At 45.8% G+C, this 26889-nt stretch overlaps 1 protein-coding gene across 2 annotated transcripts; it reads right to left on the bottom strand.

Annotated features, from left to right (window-relative positions):
* On the bottom strand, positions 1–26889 carry LOC118227727 (protein FAM214A-like). 2 transcript variants are annotated; one of them, XM_035418544.1, is made up of 12 exons: positions 25878–26889; positions 8398–8582; positions 7958–8160; positions 7420–7545; positions 5721–7224; positions 5251–5376; positions 3847–3935; positions 3280–3379; positions 2471–2629; positions 2221–2289; positions 929–1128; positions 1–805 (listed from the first exon to the last, which is right to left on the bottom strand). In XM_035418544.1, exons 1-12 carry the CDS (start codon positions 25891–25893, stop codon positions 652–654), a joined length of 2931 nt encoding a protein of 976 aa, XP_035274435.1. In that variant the 5' UTR covers positions 25894–26889; the 3' UTR covers positions 1–651. The 2 variants fall into 2 exon arrangements, with proteins under 2 accessions (XP_035274435.1, XP_035274436.1); XM_035418545.1 differs by lacking the exon at positions 8398–8582.

Raw genomic sequence — 26889 nt, 5'->3', positions numbered from 1 at the left:
TACACTTTTAAACATGGTTTTAATATATATTTCAGATCTCAATATTAATGTCAAAAATACATAGTGTGATTTACGCAGTTTGTCACTACATCATTATGCTTAGAATAACAGACATTACATGTGCAGTAAATGAAATATTTTAAATATTAAATAACCAACAAAGTAAACATGTAAACACTAAGCTACTAATGTATTTTCTTTCTATTGCAACACTTCCAGTAAAGTGGTTCAGTAACAGTACAAAACATGAGAATTGAATATGACTAATTTTATTTCCAGTTATTGTGGAAATACACAGTGCTCTTTTGATGTCATCTTGTCTTTGTCTCACTTGATTGTTTATTTTCTTCATCAAAGTGGCTCATGGTCAGTTGCATTTTGCTGCATATCCTCAGAAGAAAATATTTAGGTCTTAAACTGGAATTGGTTGGTAATCAAAATTGATTTGATCAGCCTGATCAGAAATGATGCACTGAACCTATCAAACCAACCATTAAATTATTTTAGATTAAAAGGCTTCTGGGTCTTTCCAATAGCCCACCAAGCTATTTCCAACTGGCTTACACACACATACACATATATGTGTGCACATGTGCAAATATGTAGGTCAAGATTTTCATTTAATGTAAGGTCCATAGACTGTAGACAGGGTTAGCATCTGGGAGAGAACCGAGGATCAGCAGGGGACTCTGTAAACGACTTGAGCTCATAGGCAGCACCACTGTCCACTTCCATTGATTTACGTGAAAACAGGAGCCGGATGTCTCTGTGGAGGTAGATCTTTCCAGATTTTGAGCTCTGGAACCTTTGAGAAATATAAAGTAAATAATTAGCCACAGAAGACTACATGAAATTTGTTTAACACTACATAACGTCAATAGGTTGTAAGCTCGCTGATTTGGGAAGGGGGGGGGGCTTGTATCCTTACCTCAGATGAACGAGGTAACGCAAGGTCCGCTCCTGTCTCAGGGGGAGGGTCTTCCTGCTAACATGTCCATTGGTTTCCCTTTTTACGGGAACAGAGAAGGTCCTCTGTCTGAGGAATGTTTGGTGACTGGCAGGCATCTCTCTCAGATCATAGACCACCACAAACATCTTCACCACCGTCTTGTTGGGATTGAATAAGGTCTGACAAGGAATGGAAACCAGAAAGCAGATATGAATAATTTTTTCTAAGAACTCCATGATACTTAATTTGTTTAGACTTAATATGTGCATCTATTTGAATGACCTACAAAAAAACCAATACTATTTAATACTATTCTCCCTGAAAAGCTACAGTACAGCCTTTTGAAATAGTGTAAAAATATAACAACAGAGAGTACACAACAGCTGAAGAGATCGTCCAGGAATATGAAGCCCAGAGAAGAGAAGATGGGGCCACTGTTTTCCACTGTAACAAAAATAAATCTTCCTGATCATGTTTTACACTTTAGTGTGGCAATGCGATGTTTCTTACCAAGCTGGATGTGGGAAGCTAGCTTTTTGTTTGAAAAGGTTCAGGAAAATACATGATTGCATTGTTCTTACTTCCTGGGTTTAAACTGGATTTAAATTGCTGAGCTCACAATAGGCCATCCCAGTTTCATGCACGGTCTATGGATGCATTATGTACCATCGTGATCACCCATTATTTTTCTTGACAACACTAGAGGGCACATTTTCCTCCAGTTCCACAACAATCCACTTCCCACTCAAATGCCAATACTGCACTGTGCTTTGTTCTCTTTCCTTTGTTCTCTGGGTTGTGTCAGTGCATATTTTTAATCTAGTAATTAAGACATTATTGTAACACTCCAAAACACTGAGATAAGACATAGTCCACAACTAGTTTTAACTGCATTTACACTATTATACATGCAGTTTCCTGATTTCTTAATGTATTATAGGCTTATGACTTCATAAAAGCAATAGCATGTACTGAGCAATTAAGGGGATGTCATTTGAAAATTTTCAGCTCACTCATACCTGGAAAGTGTGAGAAATGTCAAGAGACAACATCTTTAAGCCTGGTTTCTAATATGAATGTAAAAAAGCAAAAGTGATAAATACATATTTATTTATAATTTATTTTATTTTTTTTACATTCACTAGCTTCTACCATTTCCTTCCTTGATATTTGCATTTAAAGCATCACAGATTGCCAACTTATCCATTTATGACTGGAATGAAAAAAAAATCCAAAAAGAAGTTGAAATAATGCAGAAATGAGAATCTTACCACTTGAATTGTTCCTGAAGAAGGGACTCGATAACCCCTTTTACCAAGGGACTCCAAGTTTATTACCCCCTAAACAAAATAAGAAGAGAATGATAAAATAGATTATATCATTATGCCTCCCATTTACAAGGGCTGGTTTACAGACAATAATTGAAATTTGATGTTTAAACAGTTTATATCTAGTGTTTGCAAGATGTTAACTGGGAACCATTCAAATGAATTGATGTCAAAACATCATAGGGCATCTCACCATGTATGGGGAAGGTGCGTTGTCATCGGAGACACTGTAGAATGACACATCCACTGGAAGGGTCATGTGACTGGGGCAAAACGTTCCACTGGCACCCACCTCTGCAGTGAAGCCCTCAATCGTTCCTAGTGGCTCCAGACGATAGTTCAGCACACACTCCTGCAGGCATAGAATTCACATACATTATCACTACCTGTATAATTTATTAAGCAGAGGATTCTGGGATTGACAGTAAGTGCAACAAATTTGCTAAAACAAGTCGTTTCAGGCCTGACTCTTGAGCATCGTTACTATATTTTTAATGAGGTAATCAATGCATTTCACTTCAGTCTTACAGTAGACATCCCAATCTATCAGTTTTGCATTTTTCGAACCATACAATTACTCCGAAATGCATCAGTATCCCCAATGCTAAAACAAACCACAAAGGGGTCTCCTTCCAGAACCTTTGAATTTTGAGTGTAAATCTATGAGTGTATGATTTATAATCTATTTGTGTCACATTTTGTTTTACTTCGCAAAACCTTTTGCCAAAATACTGAGTCCTTTTGGTGCTGGAATCCCTTAAACAACAGAAACGAAGGAATGCAAGAACTAAATGCTTTCATTAAGTGATTTTTAAATTATTCATTATTTGGGGGGGGGGGGGGGGTTACCATTTCTAATTTAAGACCTTTAAAACAACTTTAACATTGTTACAGGTTTGTAACAAAAAAAAACCTTCTTCCGAAAATGATTTTACGAAAGAAGAACTGGACTTCTCCTAGATTTGTGTATGGGAATTTTTCTGTGTAAAGTACAGTAGGTACCTCAAAGTTCCCCAAAAGGCTGAGGCTCGCGGGGGGAGCGCTTGTGCTGAACAGCTGCTGGTTTGGCTCATCTGCGTCACTGTGTCTGTTCAAGCATACTCTGAAAAGAGGTTCATGAGAAGGCCAGGCTTTCAGAGTTTGCACACATGGTCAGACAAAGGAGAATCAGAGCACATCTCAACAAGGATATTTGCATGGAGGGTCAGTACATTGACTGACATCCCGTTCAAAAATCAAAATGTCCTCCCTAAACAGGGTTTAACCATCGGAGAGAAACAAAGGCCCTGCACTCAACAGATTAATTTCTTATCTTAGTGCATAGAACTATGCCCAGCACACAATATCAGGAGATTAGATGTGGCCAGTTGGCCAATTTGATTAGAATATTTCAGGACATAACGGCAGTACATTAGTAATTATATTGACTGGCAACTTAATGAGGAAGATAAAGTATCTGACACAAATCAGTATAAATACATTTTCAACTAATGCAAGATTGTGCATTCTGATCCATAATCTGTGCTTGCAAAGTCAATGGTGGACAAACTGCATACGATCACTCCATACCTTCTGTTGGCAGCCCATGGCGAGCCATTGCAGCGAATTAGTGATGTGTCTAAATCAAAGTAGCCAGTCTGTGTTCTTCTTTGAGGAACCTGAAAAAGAACATTTTAAACCCGTTCAATTACAAGTGAAGACAAAACATCTTAAAACGGTCCTTTTCTTGACATGGCTCATAATATTATGGATACATTTAAAGAAAGCATTCTGCATAAAGCATCCACATTTAATGCAATGACCCTTTGAACACTGCCACTGCATTCAAAGTATTAAATGCAAATAAAGTACTTTTAGTAAATGCATTATGTAAATTCACAATTTACATTTAGGTAGGTAGCTGATTTGTTATATGAGAGTATTTGGGCATTAAGATAATCTATATGACAGATGCTCAGAGTAAGTGCCCATGTCTCATAACTGTCTCTATTTGGGAACACCAGTGGAAAAACCCCAGGCAGTTACTACACTATAAGTGAGCATTGTTCTGGAAGATTTCTATAGCAACGCAGTTATATAAGAAGCAGCTGAAGTTCCACTAATGTATTTCCAAAAAGCACACATTAACAATAATAAGCAATCAATCATAACTGAACACAGTGTTCCCTATTCATGTGTAAATATCTCGAAGACAGAAGTACGTTACTTTAAAAAACACTATCAACATCCTAAAAAGGGCCCTTAGGCCTTTTAAAAGCATACCAATTGAAGAGGGCCTGCTATGTGTTAACTGACTGTGAAATCAGGGAGTGTCTAAAAAAAAGGCACGTTTGAGCCTGAGAGCCTAACTCACAGCGTACAGACGCTACCCACAGGTCATGCACTCGATACAACGGCAGAAAATGGAGGCTTTGTCCCTGGACAGAGCTACCTTCTCCAGACAGGAAGCAGGGGCTTTTTGGCCTAGCTGACGAAAATGAGTTAAGACATCTGGCTCAGGGCTGCACCTGACGGCATTGCATGAAACAGGAAGGCCTCTCTGCTGATAATCAGCCTCTAACTTAGCTCACATTCAACATGCGTAAAAATGGCATCAGAGCAGAGCCTTTCACCATACACTGCCTGGAGGCATGATATCGGAAGGTAAAGAAGCCACATGTAATGAGAGAAGCTCTTATTACTGAGTGACCACAGTGCAGCCCTTACATATATCAGACAGTATGTACGCAATGCTGATTAGGATAGTAGGGGTAGAGTATCTTTACGAGAAGCGTTTTTATATCTTACATAAGTATAAATGACAGACAGGCTTGGTAAAGGAATGATAAAGCAAATAGCCTTGTGTTAGATCATGTAGGCTACTGTACGAGAACAGTGACATACCACAGGGGGGAAACTAAAGGTTAGACCATGATTAAAGTGAACTTAACTATCTTCATGTCTAATATAATACACTCATAAGGTGACACTCACAGGGCTGGAGAGCAGAGGTAGTCCGGTGCGGGGGTGGAAGGCTTTTATGGCAGTCCCATCCAGGGAGTGACGATTCTGCTTTTTCCAAATATTGCAAGGTTTCAAGGGAGACTGGCTGTTTGGTCTCTGTGCGCAACACAGCGAAAGAAATAAAGATCAGGGAGGGAAAAATCCCATATATACTATACTATATTACACCCTATATAATCATAACAACATTTAACAGAACCATGGCAGATATGCACTTTTCACCTTATAAGCAAATCAGTAGCTGGAAAATTGAATAAAAAAGGAAATGAACAGATTTTTACAGGATTCGTGTCAAGAAATCACTGGGGGGAGCCATGATGTAAGTGATGTGTAATATTGTAAATGACTCATCCCTCTCATTATACACCTCCAGAAGAGTAAAAGAAACACGCCGTGTGTATGACAGCTGGGTTTGATAGAGCTCCAGCACAATGACTCACCAGGACGTCCCCGTTCTGCGCCCCCTCCGCGTGGACCGCCCGCTCCAGTCCGCTGGCTCTCTGCTTAAGGCTGCCCAAAGTGCCACGTGCAGAAGGGTCCTTGTTCTCGTCCCGCCAACGACCGCCCTGTGGATCGGGCTTCTCGCGGTCTTCAGAAAGGGTGACGTCTTTCGGAGAGGAGCGTTCAGGCCGTTGAGAACACCGTTCACCGCTCGGCAGGGCGCCAGGGCCCTTTTTGGCGTTTTGGAAACCGGGCGGCGCATTCTGCTCCGGATTCGTCGCAGCGTCTTCAAGTTTTACACAGGTGGGGTCCTGAGGTCGGTGGGGGCAGTCTTGTCGTGTGCTGTCGGCGACATTAATTCTGCTAATTGTGGAGTCTGTGCAAATGTGCGAGTCGCCGCTGTTCGCAGTAAGGGTGTCTGGAGAGGAGCCCTGCTGCGGCACGCTCCCTTTGCTCTGGCCACTCTCGCCTTTATTTGGTGCGTTGCCCTCTTTGTGGGTCTTGTATGTGCAGTGCAGAAGGCTGGTACACCTGTTCTGGGACTGCTGAAAGGTGTCCTGGATCAGCCTGGAAATGTCCTGTACGGCCTCTGATATTCTAGAAGCTTCCGTAGGGTCCAGGAGCAGCAGCTTCCTGCAGGCGGCTGGTTTAGAGGAAGGTCTCGGCTCGTCGTCCGTCCTGGCTTTGCCGGCAAAGCCCTGGGGCGTGTCTGAGGGAGAAGTCCAGCTCCTCCCATCACGGGCGCCTTGTGGGGGGTCCCGGCCAGGGGCTTGGGCCTGGCCTGAGCCGCAGGACTCCTTGCTCTTCCTGAACAGGTCCTCGTCCTCGCGGGGCGTCCAGAGGGATTTGAGGCCCTGCGTCTCTGGACTGGCGAACAGGCTGTCGGGGATGTGGGGGGCGGTGGGGTCACAGTAATTTAAATGCTGGGCGATGCGGGCGATGACCTCCTGCCTCTCCTGGAGCAGGGAGCCAATCAGGGGGTTGGTCTCCATCAGGGGCGGCCTGCTGCCAGGCCTGGGGGGAGCCAGCGGATCTAGCAGGGAGGGAGACTTGGAGGCTCTGAGGGTTTCCTCCGGAGTGGGCTTCTTATAGCCTTCTGCCCCATTAACTGACGGTCCGTAGCCCTCTGGGGAACCGTGGAGTCTGGAATACAACCATTTCACCGCTTTGCCAGAGGGAAGGTCTTCCAGTTGCGGGTACTGGCGCGAATGGGCCATGGCCTGCGGGGCAGGGGACCGGGCATGGCGGGACGGCGACCCTCGCTGGTCGACGTCGGTGACGTCGCCGCCCTGCCTGGGCTTCGCCTGCTCGTAGCTCTTCTTCCCGTAGAAGGTCAGGCTGGTGTGAATGCTGCACTTGAGGACCGGATAGTTGGGTTGTCGGGGGAGGGACTGGACGCGGACTTTGAGGGCGACACTGTGGGAGACGTTCGGGACGGGGAAGGCGTGCTCAGTGGGGGGCTGGGAGAAGTCCCACAGCAGCTCCTCATCAGCCGCGCTGATCCTAGGAGACACAGAAAACGGCAGAGGATCAGTCGCCATGTCTAAAAAAGACCTCCTCCTGCATTCGTTGCGCATTCACCGCCACTGGACTGCATCCACTTTGAAGCCAACGCGCTCTCAAAATAACTCTGTTTTGAGGTTTAACATGGGTGGCGTTATATTGATTTCCCAGGGACCCTATTACTTTGAAGCTCACCTATACAGAATGTTCCTGGGAACGATGCCATGCGAAGCGCTCAGCCAGGCGCTGAGCTGGGAGAAGAACACGTAGGACCGCACCGCCAACAGCAAGGTCTTCTCCTCGATGAATCGATCTCCGCTCCTGTTCACAGACGCCGAAGAGATCCATGTTAGCACTCCCCTCAAAACCCTCTTGCCTTAATATGATACGACCTGTCAGAAACACCCCCTTTACAAACATAGAGGAAGCAATATCAAAGTGATAAAGTGAGTAATTAATCATCATTCACATCATTCACAAGACTTTTATTGGAGAGTTTTCTCTCAATTGCTATGTCAGTCTAATAGATATTTTCTCTTGAGCATGTTGCATACATGCACATGCACCGTCTGATGGACTACTGTCCATCCAGCGTGTTCTCAGGAACCCTGTGCCTTCTGGGTAAGGCCGTCTGTGGAGAACACCACCTCATCTGAGAGGATGCATTTACGGGATTGCCGCAGCTTTGCTAATGTTGACGGCTGCGCAAAGAGAAAGGCCCAGCAAGACGTACTGCCTGGGAACGGGCTGCAGGGTCCACCGCTCCAGCAGCAGCGCGTCCTGCTTGATGGCCGGGTCGGTGATGTCATTCCCTTCCGTGGTGGGACCTTCATCGCTATAGCAACAGTCTGGGAGCAGCATCACCTCGATCATGATGGGGATGTTGTTCCTCCAGAGGAGCATGACCTCTGAGCGCGTCCTTCTCGCCTGGCAGCACTATCGGAGCAGGACACACAGTCAGCCTACTCATGTTCCAATGAACTATGACTGCAGAGCCTAGCCTAATGACTGTGCCCAATCACATACAGTTTTACTAAAGTACCCAAAAAAAACCTGAAATATTTCTCACCTGACACACTCTAATCTACAGAGGAACATTCCAGACAGTGGTGAAGGTGGCAGGTTCTGTTCTGAATCTATCTCACTACCCTTTCCCTTACAGAGGACCTTTACCTGTGCCACCTTGTCGCTGCACTCGTGCTTGGAGTGGACTGGCAGGGCGGACTGCGCCGGCGGGCAGTGGAGCCCCTCCGTGCGTCCTTTCACGGAACATTCTGGAGTCCGGCCCTCGGTTACCAGCAGCGACAGGAGCACCAGGAACTCCTCTGCGTCGTACTCAAAGAACTCCTCCGAGGTGTCTGCGGGACAGAGCCGACGGACGTTACAGGGTGAGACGCTATAGCGCGATAGCAGCTTCCATCACCAGTCTACCCCTTCCTCCTCTGGGGGGGAAACGCGCTGCTGGTCATTCAGTCGTTGAGTCATAACAGTAACGGCCATGCATGTGCACGTGAATTTCTCCATTTCATACTTCAGGCATGCGACAGTATCATAGGTCATAACCTGAAAAGAAAAGCTCATTATCATAGTCTAATTTTTATGAAAAATAGGCTGTTCCAGGGCCACTCTTCAGACGTGAACAGGATCTGCTCTCACCGCGCAGACGCAGAGCACAACTGCAATATTATCCAGCCGTGTTTAAAGAAATCCATACTGCCACTGTTTGCAGATATCGCTGAACCCCTGAACCATAATTACCCTATTGTTCCCTGGCAAACAGATCTGTCCAGTGCTTTCACAACAGCATAGAGACAAATCGCAGCCAGCGATATATCAATGCAGCAGCGGTAAAGATAAAAGCAAACAAAAACACACAGTGACATATTTAGGACGACACAAAAACCTATAAATACATACATTTTATGGCCCTTTTGTTTAACTTCAGGGAATTATTAAAGAACTCCAAAACTAGGGCCTACGTCTTATAGCCTAGCCTTAACTTACGTTTTGCAAAATCAATTCATGAAATAAACCTTCAGAATGAATTCACAATATGAAAAAAAAATTCAGTAACTGAATAATTTTCTACTGGAAGCACAGTGTTGATAACCAAGACCTGTGAGTACAGCCATGTTGTGTCCAATGTGTGTTGGGCCAGTCAGATTGAGTCTTTTATAGTTTCATATAGGCAAGTGACACACACATTTTATCTATTATCTTGGATCTCAGAGGGACCACATTTCTTGAACAACACAAATCTGGCAAATCGACAAGTGCAAAATTAGAAAAGTAAATAGGTCTATTTATTCTTGTGGAAAATAGTCATTGGGCTGATTACAGTACATTATGAGGTTTTCATGTTTAATTCATCCCCTGACCAGCCAGCTCAAATACATTCTCAAAGTTTGTTGGAACAGTAAAATTACTACAACTGAACTGTCACTACAATTTGTGGTATGGAATAGACAGTCAGAAAGGTGTCCACTGTTGTAACTTACTAAGGGCTGCTAAAACTGCCTGGACTTAGCAGTCAGGCTTATTCTGCTCACTATACTGGTAACCAAATGGCCTCTGTAAAGCTACAGTATAAATCAAAGCTTTCTTTGCTTTCTTCTCTTTCCTTCTGTAACACATCTTCTCCTTACCAGGCGATAATGGAAGGACGCCATGCACTGTTTGATGCTCTGGGATAAACGTGTTAGCATATGCAAGTACACCCTTTTGAAAAGACGAGTCCTTACAGTGGACCCTTTGTTGGAGCTACGGCACAAAGTTCAGTCAAAGCTAGCAGACTGAATGGAAATTCAGCAGAGCTCTGTGAATACAGCAGATGCAGGCGTTCTTTATGACTTAAACAAAGGTCCCAGACAGTATTGCTTCCACTGAACTTTTCAGTAGTGCAGTGAATTTTCTGTGTAGTCATCATCATTGTCTTTTTTAGACTGCAACCAAACCCCATGCATTCTCTTAAGAGAATCTAAAGGATCTTTTCAGCCATCAAGTTAATTGATACTATAGGTTGCTTAAAGATGTTATATCATGTTTATTGCCAATATGCTACAAACTGTAGTTCGGCCACATAATGCTACTGTAATGTCAATTCATGAAGAAAAGGAGAATATTAACAGAAAAAGAAAAGCTATGGTAATGGACCCATGGCAAGTTATCCCCAGCAAACTTTAATGAAATCAATTAAAATCAATTTAAAACCTATTTTGTACTATATTATATAGAAATATGTGCAGTAGGATAAACAGTTTTATAGCAAAGCTAAATGTGGTTTTAAAAAAACTATAACAAAATAAGCAGAGGACAAAGTCAAAACCCCAGACCATACAGACAGGAAGGTGACTATTTTAAGCACAGATTGAGTAGTTACACCCACATATTCTGAGTAAAACCACAGAACAACAACATAACTTTATACTGATCTGAGAAGACACTATAAAGATATATATAATGAGAGTATACTTGACCATCTGTCCACATCAGATGTGATGATAATTTTAGCTTTTTTAAACTTTGGCTATGCTAATTGCAGTTTTAATGACACTGTTCATATAGGGTGCTTGTTATTTTAGTGACACGCAAACAGGATTCCCGTTGTGTTTCCAGTGTCTGTTGACTTTGGGTGTGGTAGCAGAAATGTATTACTGTACCATATGCAGGGCTGAATGAACTAGGTTAAATAAAGGACACAATCTCAGCTCATAATTCATTTTCTCCTTAGGGAGGCCTTTGCCAAGCACTCCATTTTAAGATCAAGATTGGAATAAATTGGCCATTGGGAAGATTTCTGGGCCGGAAATTCAAGTGACCTCATCTGTAATCTCAATACAAATAAACTGACCAAACAAAGAACTTTCAATAAACAATTCTGCAGTCAAACTCGATGACATTCTGAACTGAATGTGGAACGAACCATTCCGGCTGAAACCATACCTGCTCTTCTACCAAGGCATTTAAGAATGGCTGAGTTATTCAGCCTTTTAGCACTGTGCACAAACTGACACAAGGAAAGAATTTATGCGGCAGTGGGAAAAACGGCACAGAGCTCTGAAGGGGCCTGCTGCCAGAGCAGAGTAACCTGCTGAAAAGCCGAGGCCTCCTCATTCCTCACAGAGGAGCCTTCTCTCTCGGCGTAATCAGACTAGCCGAAAGCACAGCCGACTGACCGGATTAGGCGGGCACGCGTCTGCGAGCGGACACGTGCGGCGACCGCAGAAGCCGCTCGTTAGGCCCGCGAGCCGTGCGGCGACGAAACCAGTCTGGAGACGGAACTCTTTAGGAGGGAACTTTTACAGGGCCGCGCTCCGCAGAAAGCGATGACTCGGCTGGAAGCAGCGGAAAGGGTGCCGTTCCGCAGGGGCCGAAAGGCACCAGCGTCTGTGCAAACGGAGCCGCGGTGACCTGTCCTCTTTATCTCTTGCGCGCACTGCAGGCAGGGCAGGGCGGTTCGCGCCGGCTTGATAACACAAGCCCTCTGTGATTGCGTAAACCCGCCGGCTGCTGTTCATACGGCCGGCCCCTCTGCGACTCCCAGCCTTCCCCGGGCTCGCGGATAATCTCCACTTAAGCGCGCGCGCACTAACGCGACACAGGCAGACCAGCATGAGGCCAAACGTTCCCACAACCACTGCAACCAAACCTGGCAGCCGTTCAGCTGCCAGACAAAACAGGGCCTTATTCCCATTTACTTGTCCTTTATTACTGCTAGATTTTGCGCAGGTATACCGCTGGAAAAAACCAAAACAATGTACAATACACTGTGCCGTATTCACCGCGTTTTCTGCCGCAAATCCAGAGGAAATGGACACACATCTGGTAGCGACTAAACGGCAGGAGAGCCGGGCTGTCCGTCGCTGTGGTTCAGGGACCCGCCCCGCCGTCTGATACGAGCTCGTGCGACCGAAGGCCTCCAACAGCTGGTCTCGTTTAGAGAGGAGCGCTCCACACGTCTGGCGTCCGCGGCGCGGCGGCGGGGCTGCGGTGGCTCGGGCTGTCACGCCTGCGGTAACCGCTCCCATGTGATGCGCGCAGAAACCGCCGACGACAAGGGGCGAGCGAGGAGGAGGAGGAGGAGGAGGAAGAGGAGGAGGCCGGCTGCAGTCCCCATGCGCAGGGGGAAAGAAGTGACTGCTTTCAGAACTTCTCCTCTCCGTTTCGTGGCTTTGGGCCTCGAGCTCACGGTGAACTGGGTTAAAGGTAAAGCTGTTTCCACTGGAAGAAGAAAGGACAGGGCAATGGAGGTGGGGGGGGAAAGAAAATATTCAGACGGTAAAGGCTTCAGGGGGAAAGGGAAAGACGGAACACAAAGGCAAGGTCTGTGAGTGCTACATAACCGCATGCAGCTCATGGTTTCAGTCTGTTTTCACACTGCGCAGAAAAAGATAATGTGGGGGCCTTACCTACTGAGTCTGGGACGTGCTGCTGTGGGCTAATTGCAGAGGCTTGAATGAATCGAACATTCCTGTCATTCAGGGTGACGCTCACCTCGTCACTGGAACAATAGCATGACCAGGAATAATGAGTTCCCGGTAAAAAGGAGCGGAACAGCCCGGACCAGTCCTAATGAACTTTCGCCACCTCGATGCTGCCTGCATTTCCATTTCACCTTGCGGCAGGAGCACGGGCCAGGAAGCCGAGCTCGCGCCGCAAGCTAGCTCAGCTGCGCCGCCTGAACAACGGCACCGCGCGGGGGCCCCCGGGGGCCGCGTCGCCTCGGTATCCCTGTTCCGCGGACCTCCGGGGGTTTACGTAACGGGGAGCTATTTCGAGAAACGAGCAGCACGTGATTATTAGGGCCCGACCCCTCGAGGAGCCGGAGCCCAACCGGGGCATCAGCTGGCTGGCGAGCCCACCCTCCCGCGCGCCCGCACGGGGCCTCCGACGTGGCGCTGGCCCTGGCACCCTCCTCCGGGGGCGAATGCCACCGCTTCCTTTCAGCACTCAGAGTAATGGGAGCTGGCAATCAGCGAGCTCGGGGCGAATGCTAACGAAGCACCGAATCAGTTCAAGGAGATTTATTTCTGTGCCTGCAATCAAGGATAAAGGTGCATATTCATGTGCTGACACTGATTGGTTTCTATGTCGCCTACAGAGCTCGCTTCCACTCTCCGAGCCTCATTATGGGACGATGTGTCGTGTACAGCCACAAAAGACCGCTCCGAATCCTGCGACTCCGCGCCGGTTACACAATGCCCACATGCAGCGCACAGCTGTCCCTTCCCAGAGTGCTCTGGGAGGCACACAATCAGACAAGTGTCATGTTAGCCTAAGAATGCCCCTCTTGTCAAACGATAATGGCGGTCTTGTTTAGACGTACAGCCGTCAGATGCGCTTACATTCTCACAGTCCGAACATTCAAACGTTGTTGGGGGATTCCATTTCTAGTTAATCCACAGATTTACCGGGAAATTGAGAGATTTTGGTTTGCATAACAGAGTCTGTGGAGGGGGTGGTGTGCGACCTTCTAAAGGCAACTGTGAAGAAACATGCAGTATTACTGCTTTGTATGCATTTGAAGTGAGCTTTTTCAACACTACACCTCGACAAAGTGGTCAAAAGCCTTTCCCAGGGGTTGCACAATGCATTAATTGTCACTTTGTTACACTGCACAGGCAGATTTCAAACGATAAAAAGAGGTCAGGTCATTATTAATGCTTTACCAGAGCTCAGATCACTGCAACAGGGTGATCTCAGCTCTCAGCTCCTCTGCTCAGATACTAATAACCGTGTCATGAAAAAAAGCAATTACAACAAGCGCATTTCGCCTGAACGAACGGAAAGAGGAATAAAAAACAAGTAGGCAATTACGCCACGCTTCAGTTCATCTCCGGCAATACAGAAACAAAACGGAACAAACTGGGCGAGGACCGGCGTCTGAGGCGGGAGGGTAAGGTACGCTGTGGACACCGCCGCCCGTACGATGGGCTCCGCAGTGCCTTCTGCTCTGCCGGGGCGGAAAGTTCCGGCGCTCTGGACCACCTGGCGGCGAGGTCGGGGCACGCCGTGCGTCGGAAGGCTGCAGCCCAAAAGCAGAGAGGCTGTACCGCAGATGGTCTGCAGTCACTGGACATGGGGGGCCAGAGATGAGAAATCCGTACACACGCAGCGGAGGAGCGGTAGAGATTACAGGCAGGGCCTGTGTGGGAAAGCTGCTTACTGCAGGCACTTGTGAGATAAATACGGAGAGCATCTCTCCACCCACACTCTCCCAACAGCTTATCACACGTGGGCACATGACAAACAGGCACATGAAATGGGGGGGGGGGGGAGACTGTGTACACTATCTCAGGGCTGCCTGTGACAAAACAAGGTGGTCAATTACGAAAGAGGATTTGAAAATGCAAACTTGCCCAACGTGGAAACGCATCCTCGTACAACCGCGGTAACGGTCGCAGTCGCAGTGTCGATACAGTTAAAGGGCTGCATTTCAAAAATGGAAAGTATTTCTGTTAAACAACAACATTTTCTAAAGAAGAGTTGTTGTCCGTTACATGTCCAGTTTACGCAACCTGCGTTCCTGTCCCACTGACCTAAAAGTAGTGGTCACGTCGTCAGGCGAGTTCCTCAATCTATTTTATTTACAACCGGCTGATGCGTATCGAGGTTTCCAAAGAAGGAAGCGAAACTGCGGCAGCGCCCGCGGGCTCGGCTCCAGAGGTCCCCCGTACTTGGTGCGATCCGGCCTTTGATCCCCGCTCGCCCCAGACAGCTGTCTGAAGGCTGCGCTCGCTCGTGTCCGAGTCCAGCTTTCGCAGGGACAACAAACAGCGCGACTTTATTCACCTCTCTGTCACACCTGCAACCCTGAAACTATCCGGACAGCAAGCTTTGTGAAAACTGTAAAAACTTTAAAATGACGTGTTTGCCGTGACCCCTCCGAAGCTGCGCTTTGTGAATGCTGGGGATCTTTTTTCATGCTTTCCCTTGATGTGCCATTCTTCGTTTTTCCTGAGTGGAACTGAACCCTACATGAACAACACCGCACATTGAGCATGAAAAAACATTGTACTAAGAAAAGAGAAAATAAGAATTTCATAATTTCTTCTAAAAAATTGCATACGTACACTTTCTCAGTAAATATTAAATTCTCGGTAAAAATTAAAAACTAAAAATGAAAAGCCCAGCAAAATGTTCCCATCAGCAGATTCACTGATGGCCAAATGAGGAGACAAGTGACCGTGACGCCTTGAGAGAAAAAAACAAAAACAAACATTACCAGCCAATCACCGTCCCCCAAGAAAAGACCCATTCTGAAAGGCAGCAGAGCTCCCTTGCTATCTCCTTACAGAGTGTAAGCCCGAGGACAGAATGTGCGGCACATCAGCACAAACCCAGAAGGTGGTCTGGGTGTCCCGGGTGAACCTTCTCTGGCCCGCGAGACCGGCTACAGCGGGACAGAGAGACCTTTTCTTCACATGGAGAAGCCAGGTGGAAGATCTTCCAGAGTGCAGAGCAGTAGGTCACCCTGTAGGTCAGCCTCTATTTCCAGCAATGGGTCAGAGGGGCAACAGGAGCCCTCATAAGGATTCCTCTCGAGTTCTTTAGTAAACACACCGACACGCGCGTGAAACCCGAACAACACGGGCACACGAGAAGAGCTGGGCTAAGGGTTTCAGCTTCAGGGACCCGGTGTAAAGTGGATTATTCCTGTGGAAGGTCATAACTTATTCATTTCCGAGCAACACCTAGAAAAGAGCAGGAGCATTGCTTCTGCAGTACAAACAGAAGCACTGAGGCCATTCACTACAGGGACCATTTCAGGGCCTCTTAGATATTTTCAAATATCCTCTTTTTCAATCCAGGCAAAGTCGAAAGGAAACTGACAATAGTGGCAAAGTAAAGCCTCAAAATTGGTTAGCCCACAGAGGCCAATAAGACATGTTCCTTATCGGGCTCAAGAGCACACCTTGTTATTAACAGTTTTGGATTATGGCCAGTGATGCTAAAATAACTTAAAGGTACTGCCGTATCAAGCTCAGTCGATTATCATTTATTCATAAACAACCTAATTAAAAAGTGTAAAAACACGGACTGAGTGTATCTGGGCAGACCTCCAGATGCTTGAGCTAATGGGCACTGCAGTGAAAAAAAAAAATTAGGCAGTTAAATAGCAATGCAAAACCACGTAAGACTCAAACTGGGAGTTATTTCTGCGGCGCGCCCTGGGAAAACAGGACCAAACAGACAAACATCACTGAGGCCAGTTTTATTCCCTCTATTAGAGCCTTTTCATGCTGTATAATGAGCCACTTCATGCATTACCGAAGCTTCAAGCAGCACGGTGGGTGGGGACAGGGTACATCAATCACTCCGGCATGGGAAGAGAGGGGCGAGCGGCACAGAATGCACCGGTGTGCCATTAAGCAAAAAGCGGTGCCGTTTCTCCTTTCGGCGTGAGCTGGCCTCTCGCGGGCCCTGCTGGGCGACAGTTCAGTCCGGGCAGACGTCCTCGCGCCGGTCCTGTTCTTCTCTGCGCCTGTGCTGGCCGCATTTAGCTCCCCGGCAGCTAGGCGCTAACGTCACGGGGTTATTAAAGCAGCGGAGCGTGGCGACCCTCATCCGGGATGAGGCTCAACGCCCGACCTCATCTTGTCAGAGCGAACGCAACCTATATAACGGAAACGACGCGCTAAGGGAGGGCTGCGAGCTACCTCGTTTTCCCTCTCTCTCCCTCCATCTCTTTGTTGTTGCAAAATAACAACAGACGCTCATCGGGATTCTGATAAACGAACAGCTCCTTATCTGCGATGAGGGCTGCTGCTAGCTCAGACTGTGTGACCGAGACAGGTCAAATCAGGACAGAGCACCCCCCCCCCCCCCCCCAATCGCCCAGCTCTCCATCACTGCCCGAGTTTCACACAGCTGTTAATGTTGAGCTGCCCTGCAGTGCACCTGCACTGTAATGCACGCAACGCGCTGTTCAGTTCTCCCATAACACAACTCCTCTGACTGTGCCGCTTAATCAAGGCTGCGGTCACTCCTCTGATTTTACAGAAGACCGACCCTCCGGCCAGCCTCCTCATGCATCACTCAAGACACGACTACATGACAACACAGAAAACCACAATTCATCAACTTAGGAGCATTAATTCAATGAGGAAGCAAGATGGACAGAAGGAATTAACCCGGGGGAGAAAAGGAAACCCTTGGGCTTAAAGCAGAACTGATTTATAAACAGACAAAACTGTTTACTTGGTTACATGCTGCTTATGCTAATGTGTTTGTCAGGCCAATTTACATAAATCACACCAATTCATTCAATCAACAGTATGTTTCTGAGATTCTGCTGAGAGTGCAAAGTAATTCTTAATGCAACACTGCATTGCCAGTGTTAAAACAGCAATATCCGTGGCTGTTCCAATGTCCTTTAGCGTCGAACAGAAGCTCAATTTGTATTGAATCTGCAAAGTAAACTATTAGGCACAAAAATAATACCAATATGAACGTTCTTTTATTGTACAATTAAATGCAAATTTTTAACTGGCTACATTCACATTACAGTAAAATAATGTCGATAAACTAAGTTAACTACTGCACGATATCCTATAAGGAATTTAGGCACAATAATTTCAGCCTGAAGAATATCAAGAACAATGGGACATGAATAAGATGTTTCTTCTGTCTAGCACTGTTTGTTTGCCAAGAGAAAAGGTGCAACAAATGTAAGAGAAAAACAGAATTACATGTCTCCATCCTCCATCTCCATCTATCAGTCCTTTTCTTGTTAAAGTATGCTGTACTTCACCCTTCTTTCACAGTGTAAGGGGCCCTCCTGCCTGAACTAGCATATTAGGAGATCTCAGGATGTCAACAGTTCCCTTGCTGCTATTATCCTGTAGTTGAGCAGCAAGGTACACAATTCTTTATTTTTCTACAAAAGAGGCAGACTCGGAGCTCACATAGCAACAAGCCCTGCGAGATGATTGGCCGGGAGGCAAGTTTTTACCCCCTCACAGCTTGTTGAGCAGCAGTGCAGTTTCCTCTCTGCTTGGCAGCAGAAGAGGGGAAGTGTGGTCCCCCACCACACTTGTGAACTCTGTGCTTCTATTGTGCCATTTGAAAACGCAACAGACGCCCAGCCGGCTGTTCTGCGCTAATTAAAACGTTGAGCAACAGTAAGGATATAAAAAAAACTGGAAATTAATGAACTACTGAAAAACTATTGCCTGAAAGTTTTTACCAAGCTCAAATGTCGTGCGAGCATTTTGGTTAAAGATTTAAATCATCTAAATGATGGTTCTTTGGTTTGTGTCTTACATAAGAATGTTCAACCAGCTTTGGATCACACATAACAAGATTGGAGTACTGTGTAAAATTGCCCTGTTACAGTGGTGTACTCATAAATAAAAATAAATACACAAATACCTTTCCAAGACGTTATGAAAAGTCACCTTGCAGCATCCTGCTTGCTCGCACTCAAAATCTGAAAGGGAGTGGGTCAGCACAAAAGGATGGATGACCCACATTCAGATTCGCCTCTCTCTGATGCATAATTAGCAACAGCGCGTTCAAACCGTTCGCATTATTTAAACCTAATTAGTTGTGGAGCATCCATAATTTCCATGTCACTTTTAATGCTATGCCATGTCGTCAATTTGACAGAGTTCAATCGAAAACGCGCCATAGCTGGCCACTGACATAAGGATGAAAACTTATGTAAATTTAACAAAGGTCAAACTGTAAAATGGAAGGACTAACTAACCCCTCCATTGCCATACCAAATGTGCAGGCATTGGAGCCATAAATTAGAAAATGAGACAGCTGACACTGTATGCCATTGTGGGCGGTGTCATTGACACTTCCGTGTTCTGTGGTAACAGGATAAGCTAGCTGACTGTCAGACACACTGAAAGCCCGGACAAAAGCTCACTTTGAAGCTCCCTGCAAACTCCCATCTAGCTGTGAGAACCGTTTTGGAGAGCTGAAGCCTCCCCCCCCATCTGACAAATCTGAGTCTCTTCTTACATCTCTCATGATTCCGTTCCATTTGGGAGTTTTCACGCTCTGAACAGTACATGGATGGACTGCATTTATATAGCGCTTTTATCCAAAGCGCTTTACAATTGATGCCTCTCGTTAACCAGAGCATTTAGGGGTTAGGTGTCTTGCTCAAGGACACTTCGACACACCCAGGGCAGGGGCTCGAACCGGCAACCCTCCGACTGCCAGACAACCGCTCTTACCTCCTGAGCTATGTCGCCCCAGTGATGGACCTTCTAGTGCAGATCCAGTGTTAACCTTCACATTACCCTCACTGGTTTAAAAATACAGCTTTCATTCCAACATAAAAAGAGACAAGATAGTTAAAAGGAATATGCAAATGAATAGCCCGCCAGACAATTCCATTTCTAAATGCCACAGCTCTCATGTCTGAGCAGGCTAAAAAACGGAAGACTAAATTATTGGATTTGAAAAATACCTTGGAAGCTGCATTTATATGGGCTAGAAATACTTCTCTGTTGATTAAAACATGCGCACATGCATGCACACATGTGCACATGTACACGGATCTGCACACACACACACACACAAACACACAATGGATGAGGTGTATATAAGGCCTACTGCATTGGCCCTGTCCAGCCGCTCACAATGCATTACCTGCTCAAGTCAACAGTTGGGAGCACTGAAAACTCAGGCCCCACTAGTGCAATCAGGCCAGAGTGAAATCAGGCCCCACAAGGAAAATCAGGCCAGAGTGAAATCAGGCCCCACAAGGAAAATCAGGCAGTGTGTGAAATCAGGCCACACAAGGAAAATCAGGCAGTGGGTGAAATCAGGCCCCACAAGGAAAATCACGCCAGAGTGAATTCAGCCTCCACGAGTAAAATCAGGTCCCTTAAGTGAAATTAGGTCCCGAGTGAAATCAGGCCATGCGTGATATCAGGCTCCACAAGTGAAATTAGGCCCCACAAGTAAATTCAGGCCCCGCATATGAAATCAGGTGCCACAAATGAAATCAGGCCCCGCGAGTTAAATCAGGTCCCACAAGTGAAATCAGGCCCAGTGAGTAAAATCAGGCCAGAGTAAAATCAGGAGCGACTGCAACGCCACATTCTTGCAGGGTTGTTCTCAAGCTAAGTTCTCTCTTCTCAAGCTGAGCCCGATTACATAAGCGCCGGCCCGGCTCCCCAGCGCGGCTGCCTCCAGCGTGCGCTCCTCCGCGGGATCTTTAAGGACACGCCTGGCGTTCGCCGCCTGCTCGAAAAAGGGTCAGCGCGAGTGAGCGTGCGGGGATGACCGCTAAGCGCGCCGAGCGCCCTACGGCTCCTTCGCTCGGGTGAGCCGGGTCCATCTGTTTTCGGTTGCACAATGCAAGCCGCTAACAACAAGCCCCTTATTGTGTCGGCGGAAAAACAAATCGGGAAACAAACAAAGAACAGCAGGGCCTCTCGCACTTAGAGCGTGCCAGTTATTCAGTTTCCCTGAACGGCCCAACTTCATCCTAGCCGACGTGCCGGTTTTTGTGTTCAAAAAAAAACAGAGAGGTAGACTTTCTTCAGCTCACCCAACTGCCTTACATGAAACAGATGCTGATTGGTTCAAGTGCTTATGTGGCACACTGGACAGAGCGCCATGGGCGCAGAATTTAATCTGGCGCATCACAGACTATGAATAGACACAGACTGTCAGTTTTGTCACAGAAATAACAGGATAGCTCCTAAGAGCTCCCTCACCACACATGCTCTTGTTACACTCTGTTTGTACCAGTACAGCACAAGACAAACTTAGCCCCAGGTTTTTTTTTTATAGCTTGAGCCAATGTTTTTTTGGTCTTTCACTCTAAATATATATGTAATCTCTCTCTCACTCCCTATCTCACGCTCTGACACACAAACATAAAAATGTAGCTATATGCATCTATTGCAAAATAAAGCTGCTAATTACTAGGCTTACATGATATGATTAACTTTTTAAATGCTTGTATTTTCTTTCTGCTGAAATGAGCAGGTTAGGGGAAAACATGTCCAATCACCCAGCTGTGAATCTGACCTCACAGAGCTGTTATCATCAGGTAGCAGCTCCAGGTCAGGACACCCAGGCCATGCTGGGCCACTGACCTGCAGACGGGGCCAGAGGCAGGCGGCGTGTGGGGTCCCCCGGGCCGAGCCCTGTAAGGATTTACACAGAAAGTTTTGCCTCTCCGCAGAGGCGGATGGCGAGCTGAAAAAGCCATGGCGTCTTCCTTACAGTCGCGGAGGATGCGACAAGCCTGGCACACGCCACACACAGAGCACGGACAAAGAAAACGCCGCCGTTCGCGTGCCACGTGATCAGCCATTTTGCCTGCCGTCCTCAGACCCGGCCCGGCCACAGCTTTGTTTATAGACTGGCTGCCATCAACATCAACAAGAAGGATAAAAATAATTGCATTTCTGTTCTGTAAAACACTGCACCAAGGGTGCAGCAATTCCCAGAATGTGTAGAGAGCCATCTAATGATAGGGACACCACTCCCCCTGGACTCCGTGTCCAAGATATAAATGGCTTAGCAGTGCCGTCTGCTGTGCGAGAACCAGACCCGTGGCCTGGCCTTGCGTAACAACTGAACACGGAAAATACGGAGTGTCTGCTTAGTGTGACAACTGTGCTGCCTCTCCTTGTTCGATACTAAGGCTGGGAACACAACACGCCGATGGAAGCTCGATAGTCAGCTGACAAAGGGGGGGGGGGGTGTGGTCTCATCGGCACTGGTCAGGAGTGATCTGTCCCAACTCTCGGAGGAAGTGGTCACACTGCGCCGACAGTTGCCTCCTCATTTGCACCTATTTGCGTTCTTTGCTGGAGGCATTGCAATCAACCTCCAGCCCAGGAGATGGCCTCAGCGAGGGCAAGTCGTCATTTCAGGGCAGAGACTGGAATTGCACAGGATAGGAAGTAAACAAAACCACGGTGAAGGCTGAAGAGTTGACTTGAGTGGTGTATACGCAGCAAGAGAAAGGACATCGAGAAAACAGTGAAGATGATGTCCAACTTCGAGTGCGACTCCAAGTCCGATTCCAAACGTAATCTGTAGTTAGCACTGACTTTATTAAGTGTAGCCTTACTTGTGATGGGGAATAGAAAGAAGCGGAGAAAGCTTAGGAGGCGTTCCATGTGGGTTAAGCCATGGTCGCTACAGCAACACCATACTGCCCTACGCCCCATCCCCATGTCAAAACTCTACTGCACGCTGAAGGCTTGAAGACTCCCGACTCATTTTTTGAATGGGGACTCTGATGGGTCCAGATGCCTTCTGCAAAGGCAGACCACACACACACACACACCCCCACACACACACACACACACACACCAGGCAGACTGCACCCCGATGCTTGGGCCCCCGCTGTTGACGGCCGATCGTCTCCTTGGTGCAGTCCCGGCTTCGGCTGATGTAATGAAAGGTGTCAAGCAAATGGCTAACACACCTCAAACACAGTGGAAGCTTTGCAGTGTATTGTCTTTGATTTAGTCAAAACGATGTGCCTTACTGTAATCCTTACTGCGCTTCAAAGATGGTCAAAATCAGTCTTTTTTTCTTCCTCTGTGAGGCAAAGCCATTCACGCAGTGGCCCCTGTCCCCAGCATAAGAATTCATTTTCAGGCCATCGTCGTGAGATCCATAAGAGAGGTCGGTTGCCAATAAAGGGAGACTTTGACATGGGGATTGCATCATTTGGCTCAAATATTTTCGTCATTAGTGACTGAATCCATTATCAGCCATTTTGCTTTTAAAGAGGAGGGGAGGCCAAGCAGTCGTAATGGAAACACGTTCCTGTTCGTTCCGCGCCGCAACAAGGTGAGGCTCTTTGGCGGCTTTCAGAGCTCGTCCCGCATAAATGGAAATTCACCCTAAATGTCTCCTCGAGAAAGGTCACTGAGCTTTGCTGTAATGTCAATGCCTCTGGATTTGTTTGATGGTGGCCTCTAAGCTGGAAATAATTCTCCTTCAAAGTATGGAAGCATGTTGATAAGAAAACTGCAGCAAGACAATTTCACAGAGAACTTTTCTGTAATTGAAATGCAGAAATGTACTTAAAACACAAAGGTGATAAATGCCATGAATGTTTTGCCTCCTGTGATTGTATTAAACAGTAAACGTGCTGCAATCGTGTGACATAATACATTGTTATTGCAATTTGTTAAAAAAATGTTATACAATACATAATAACAATACATGTTTCAGAGCTTGGTTTAAGACCAGCTTTCTTGTTATGAAGGCTGCGTGAGACAGGTAAACTGCACAATTCTACACAAGCAGAGAGTGTCTGCATTATGACAGTGCATTAATGGAAATACTGGTGCTAAATCTCTCCTCTAACTGGATTTCTGAAACAGGGAACTCACAAAGGAGTGTTTGTTTAAAACTAATTGCTCTATTCCCGGTAGACCTTTTTAATTAAGAGTAAGCCAGGGTTGTACAGCTATAGTCTTACTCAGAATCCTTTATCCACATCAAGCATTAGTCTACACAGAGTTAAGAATGTGAAATAAGTCTGTTTTCATGCTGCATGCTGGAGCTTTTAAACTAATGACCTCCACCATCTTAAAATGGTCATAAAACAACGGACACATAATTGTCTGTTGGGTAAACATAGAAAAACTATTGTCTGTTTATCAGGGTCAACAGATTGCAAACCCAAACCTACTTGTAAGCTGAGAAGCAGGGATCCAGCCCCTGGAACTGCAGTGCTTTTTAAGAAACTGTAGCAGTGGAGTCCAATTACTTGTCAGTGTCTCACAGTACAACTGAAACGCAGACAGAACTGTAGTCCTCATGTTATTGATGATATCCCTTCTAAAGAGTTCAATTATTAAACTGAAAAAAGTAAAGGATACAGATATTGTATCAAAAATTAACCCAGTCAGTTACCTACATCTTTGGTCAGACTGGATCAACCTTTAAACCAGAGTGTTAGAGGTTAAGCACTCCCTGTTTTGACTGTGCACACAACCACCCAAGAAGGAAGCAGTTTCAACAGTGGCAGGATTACAACCTTGTAGATTTCAAACATGATGGTGTTTTCCCATTTTGTGTAATGCTGCTAAGTTCAAAAACTCATCTGCCAAAATAATCATTTAACCACACAATCCCTACGCCATAATGTAATCAAAAACAGCTGATATTAAGGGGAGATGTTTACAAGTAGACTGCTAACAAATTTCAATAAGAGGCCAAGTTTAATTACAGTAGCAGGCGTGTGTGTGCTTTTTATAGGCTTCTTCTTTGTAACTTTCTCCTTAATGTGATTGTAATCAGATGCTATGCCCTGAAATGTTATAGGCCAGGGTCAAGACTAAGGTTCATATATATATATCATATAATAAATTCACAAGGCAGAGCGCTACTTACTATAAAATTAATCAAACTAATATTACAATACACGGGGTCTAAATGGTTATCACTTACTACTGTTTAATTCCACAACCACGCATTGCAGAATTAAACTTGAGCCAGAAAGGAAGAGAATACTGTAAAAGCGCTGCTATTTCTATTTCAGAGACAATATGTTCCTAATAAATAGCGTCGAATGCTGAGCGTTGTCATGTGGGAACCGCTCCAGTGCAAATTATGCTCAAATCTTGTTTTATTATTAGAACCAAGGAAAGAACTACGAAGACCTCAGCTTGAAACAGCCAGACGTTAGTGGAAGCAGTGGACCACAGTTTCTGCTTGTTAAGTGAAAATACTGGCATTATCTTTAACAATACGTGTTAAAATAATATGGCATACTATGCCAACTCAGACGCTAAAATACATATCAAGATTAAATAGTGTCATCTCTGCATTACCAATTCCAAGTATTGTCTAGCTAATTGAATGCTATTTGCTAAGTAATGACGACACAGTATTACAAAGGGATTTTGTTGCTGCTCTAATGTGAATTAGATGACCGAAACGCCGAATGTTTGTATTAACAATTTTGTTACAGTCTCTAGTTGGCTGTATCTCTAGTTTATAGTCTAGTTCATACAAGGCAGTACAGCTTAATCTTGACATATCAAACATAGCAATGTCAAATAACACTGGCATTGTCTTTCCTGTATTTATATATCTCACAAACAAGTATGTCCAGTGAAACTATTTCTGCCACGTTAATCTAAACGTTGCCGAATTGTTCGACGTCTTGCCAGTGCAATTCAAAGACTTGACAGTTGAATTCAACATTTCACCACAATGGCAAGACGGCTGCGCACAGTGAACGTTGGCAGCTTTTGTCCCAGACCAAAGCATGACGCTCAGCTGTTCAGGGGTGTCGCTGTAGCATATGTAGTGTCAAAGCAACATTTTCCATGTGTGAAAGAAAACGCATTAAGATTTTAGCTGAAATGTGCAAACGTACGCATACTTATTCTTTAAACACGTATTTAATAAATAACTGGCGAACTAATTGCATTCGTATGTCGTCGCAGTTTTTAACAGCCTGATTCGTTAAAACAAAGACTTTGCTGTTAACATAATGCTGAAGTTAACCAGCTGTTACATCATTTCTCTCTCGTCCAGTTCTTCAAGGGACAACACGGTTAGGGGTGAAGGCATTCCACTGGACTAAAACAAGTCCCTGTCAATTGTGATTGCTTAAACCTGTCACAAACAACCCTTTCGCGCGATAAGGTCACTCAATGTACACAAGGTTAGAAATAGTCTTGATTTATTTACGTTACCTCGATCTGACTTCATGTTTGCCACTGTAGATGTTCCTCCAAATTCCAGCACCAGCCTTTCTCCGTCTTCGGGTTTTTCGTCCTTTTGTTAACGATGTCTTGATTTTTACTGACGTTACACTGAGCTAAGGCTGAAAACCCAGAACGGTCTGAATAAAAACCAAACAAAATATTTCTCCTGTGTCGCACCTTTTTAGCCAGCTACCTCAACTCTTGCTAACCTATTAGACAGCTAGCTCGCTAACAAAGCAACCTGTGCTTTCCATCTAGCTAGCTGTACAACGCATATAACTCCATTAGCTTTAGTGGTAGCCGATGTTAGCTAACAATATATTCAACAGCTAACACGTCAGCTGGTTGCACAAGTCTTAATACCACAAGAACTATAAACTTCCCATGCGAGGCACTCGTCTCATCCCGCCGTTCTACTCCCTAGCGAGTCATCCACTAGTAAGTTGGTTGACAATCTACCAAAACTGAGGCATCAAGCTAGCTAGCAAGCTAGCTAAAATGCCCCTACCAGCAACCCCCCACGCACAGGTAGAACAATCACCTCTGATCTGAATGCGTCTCTGAGCTCCCCCTGCGCTACTCAGTGGGTCATGGTGTTTGGAAAAAGAAGACCGTGCTGTGTTGTTATTTTACACATGTCTTCTTTCCTGTCTCCCTGGACGATCATCGCACAATCTACCCATCTGTGCTAACTTGCTCTGCGTTCTCTCATTTCAATGTAAGTCTATATTCGCCTTGCCACTCTCGGCTTTCTCTCTCCAGATTCACTTTGCCAGCGAGGTATCTCCTACAAGCTAGAATAGCTGCAGACACTTATATGACCTCAGATACGTCGAACTAAGTATCCTCACTTGATGACTGCGCGGAAGTCTGTAAGAAGTCATTTGCTACACTCTCTTGTCTTAAATAAACAGAGCGTTTGTTGCTAACAACTTATGCTCCCTCTCTCCTACTGGTACTGTCTGCACCATCGCTTGTCAAAACAGATCTAGGCAGCCTT

The sequence above is a fragment of the Anguilla anguilla genome, chromosome 5 (assembly GCF_013347855.1).
Source record: "Anguilla anguilla isolate fAngAng1 chromosome 5, fAngAng1.pri, whole genome shotgun sequence".
Classification (NCBI taxonomy): domain Eukaryota; kingdom Metazoa; phylum Chordata; class Actinopteri; order Anguilliformes; family Anguillidae; genus Anguilla; species Anguilla anguilla.
The sequence above is the reverse complement of the archived record's forward strand: the minus strand, read 5'-3'. Positions and strand labels throughout refer to the sequence as shown.

Excerpts from the sequence above, each read along its gene's own strand:
- LOC118227727 (XM_035418544.1), bottom strand. Across the intron at positions 8,161-8,397 it reads GCAGCGACAAGGTGGCACAG|TGCTGCCAGGCGAGAAGGAC; the intron begins GTAAAGGTCCTC and ends CTGCTCCGATAG. Across the intron at positions 2,290-2,470 it reads ACGCACCTTCCCCATACATG|GGGGTAATAAACTTGGAGTC; the intron begins GTGAGATGCCCT and ends TATTTTGTTTAG.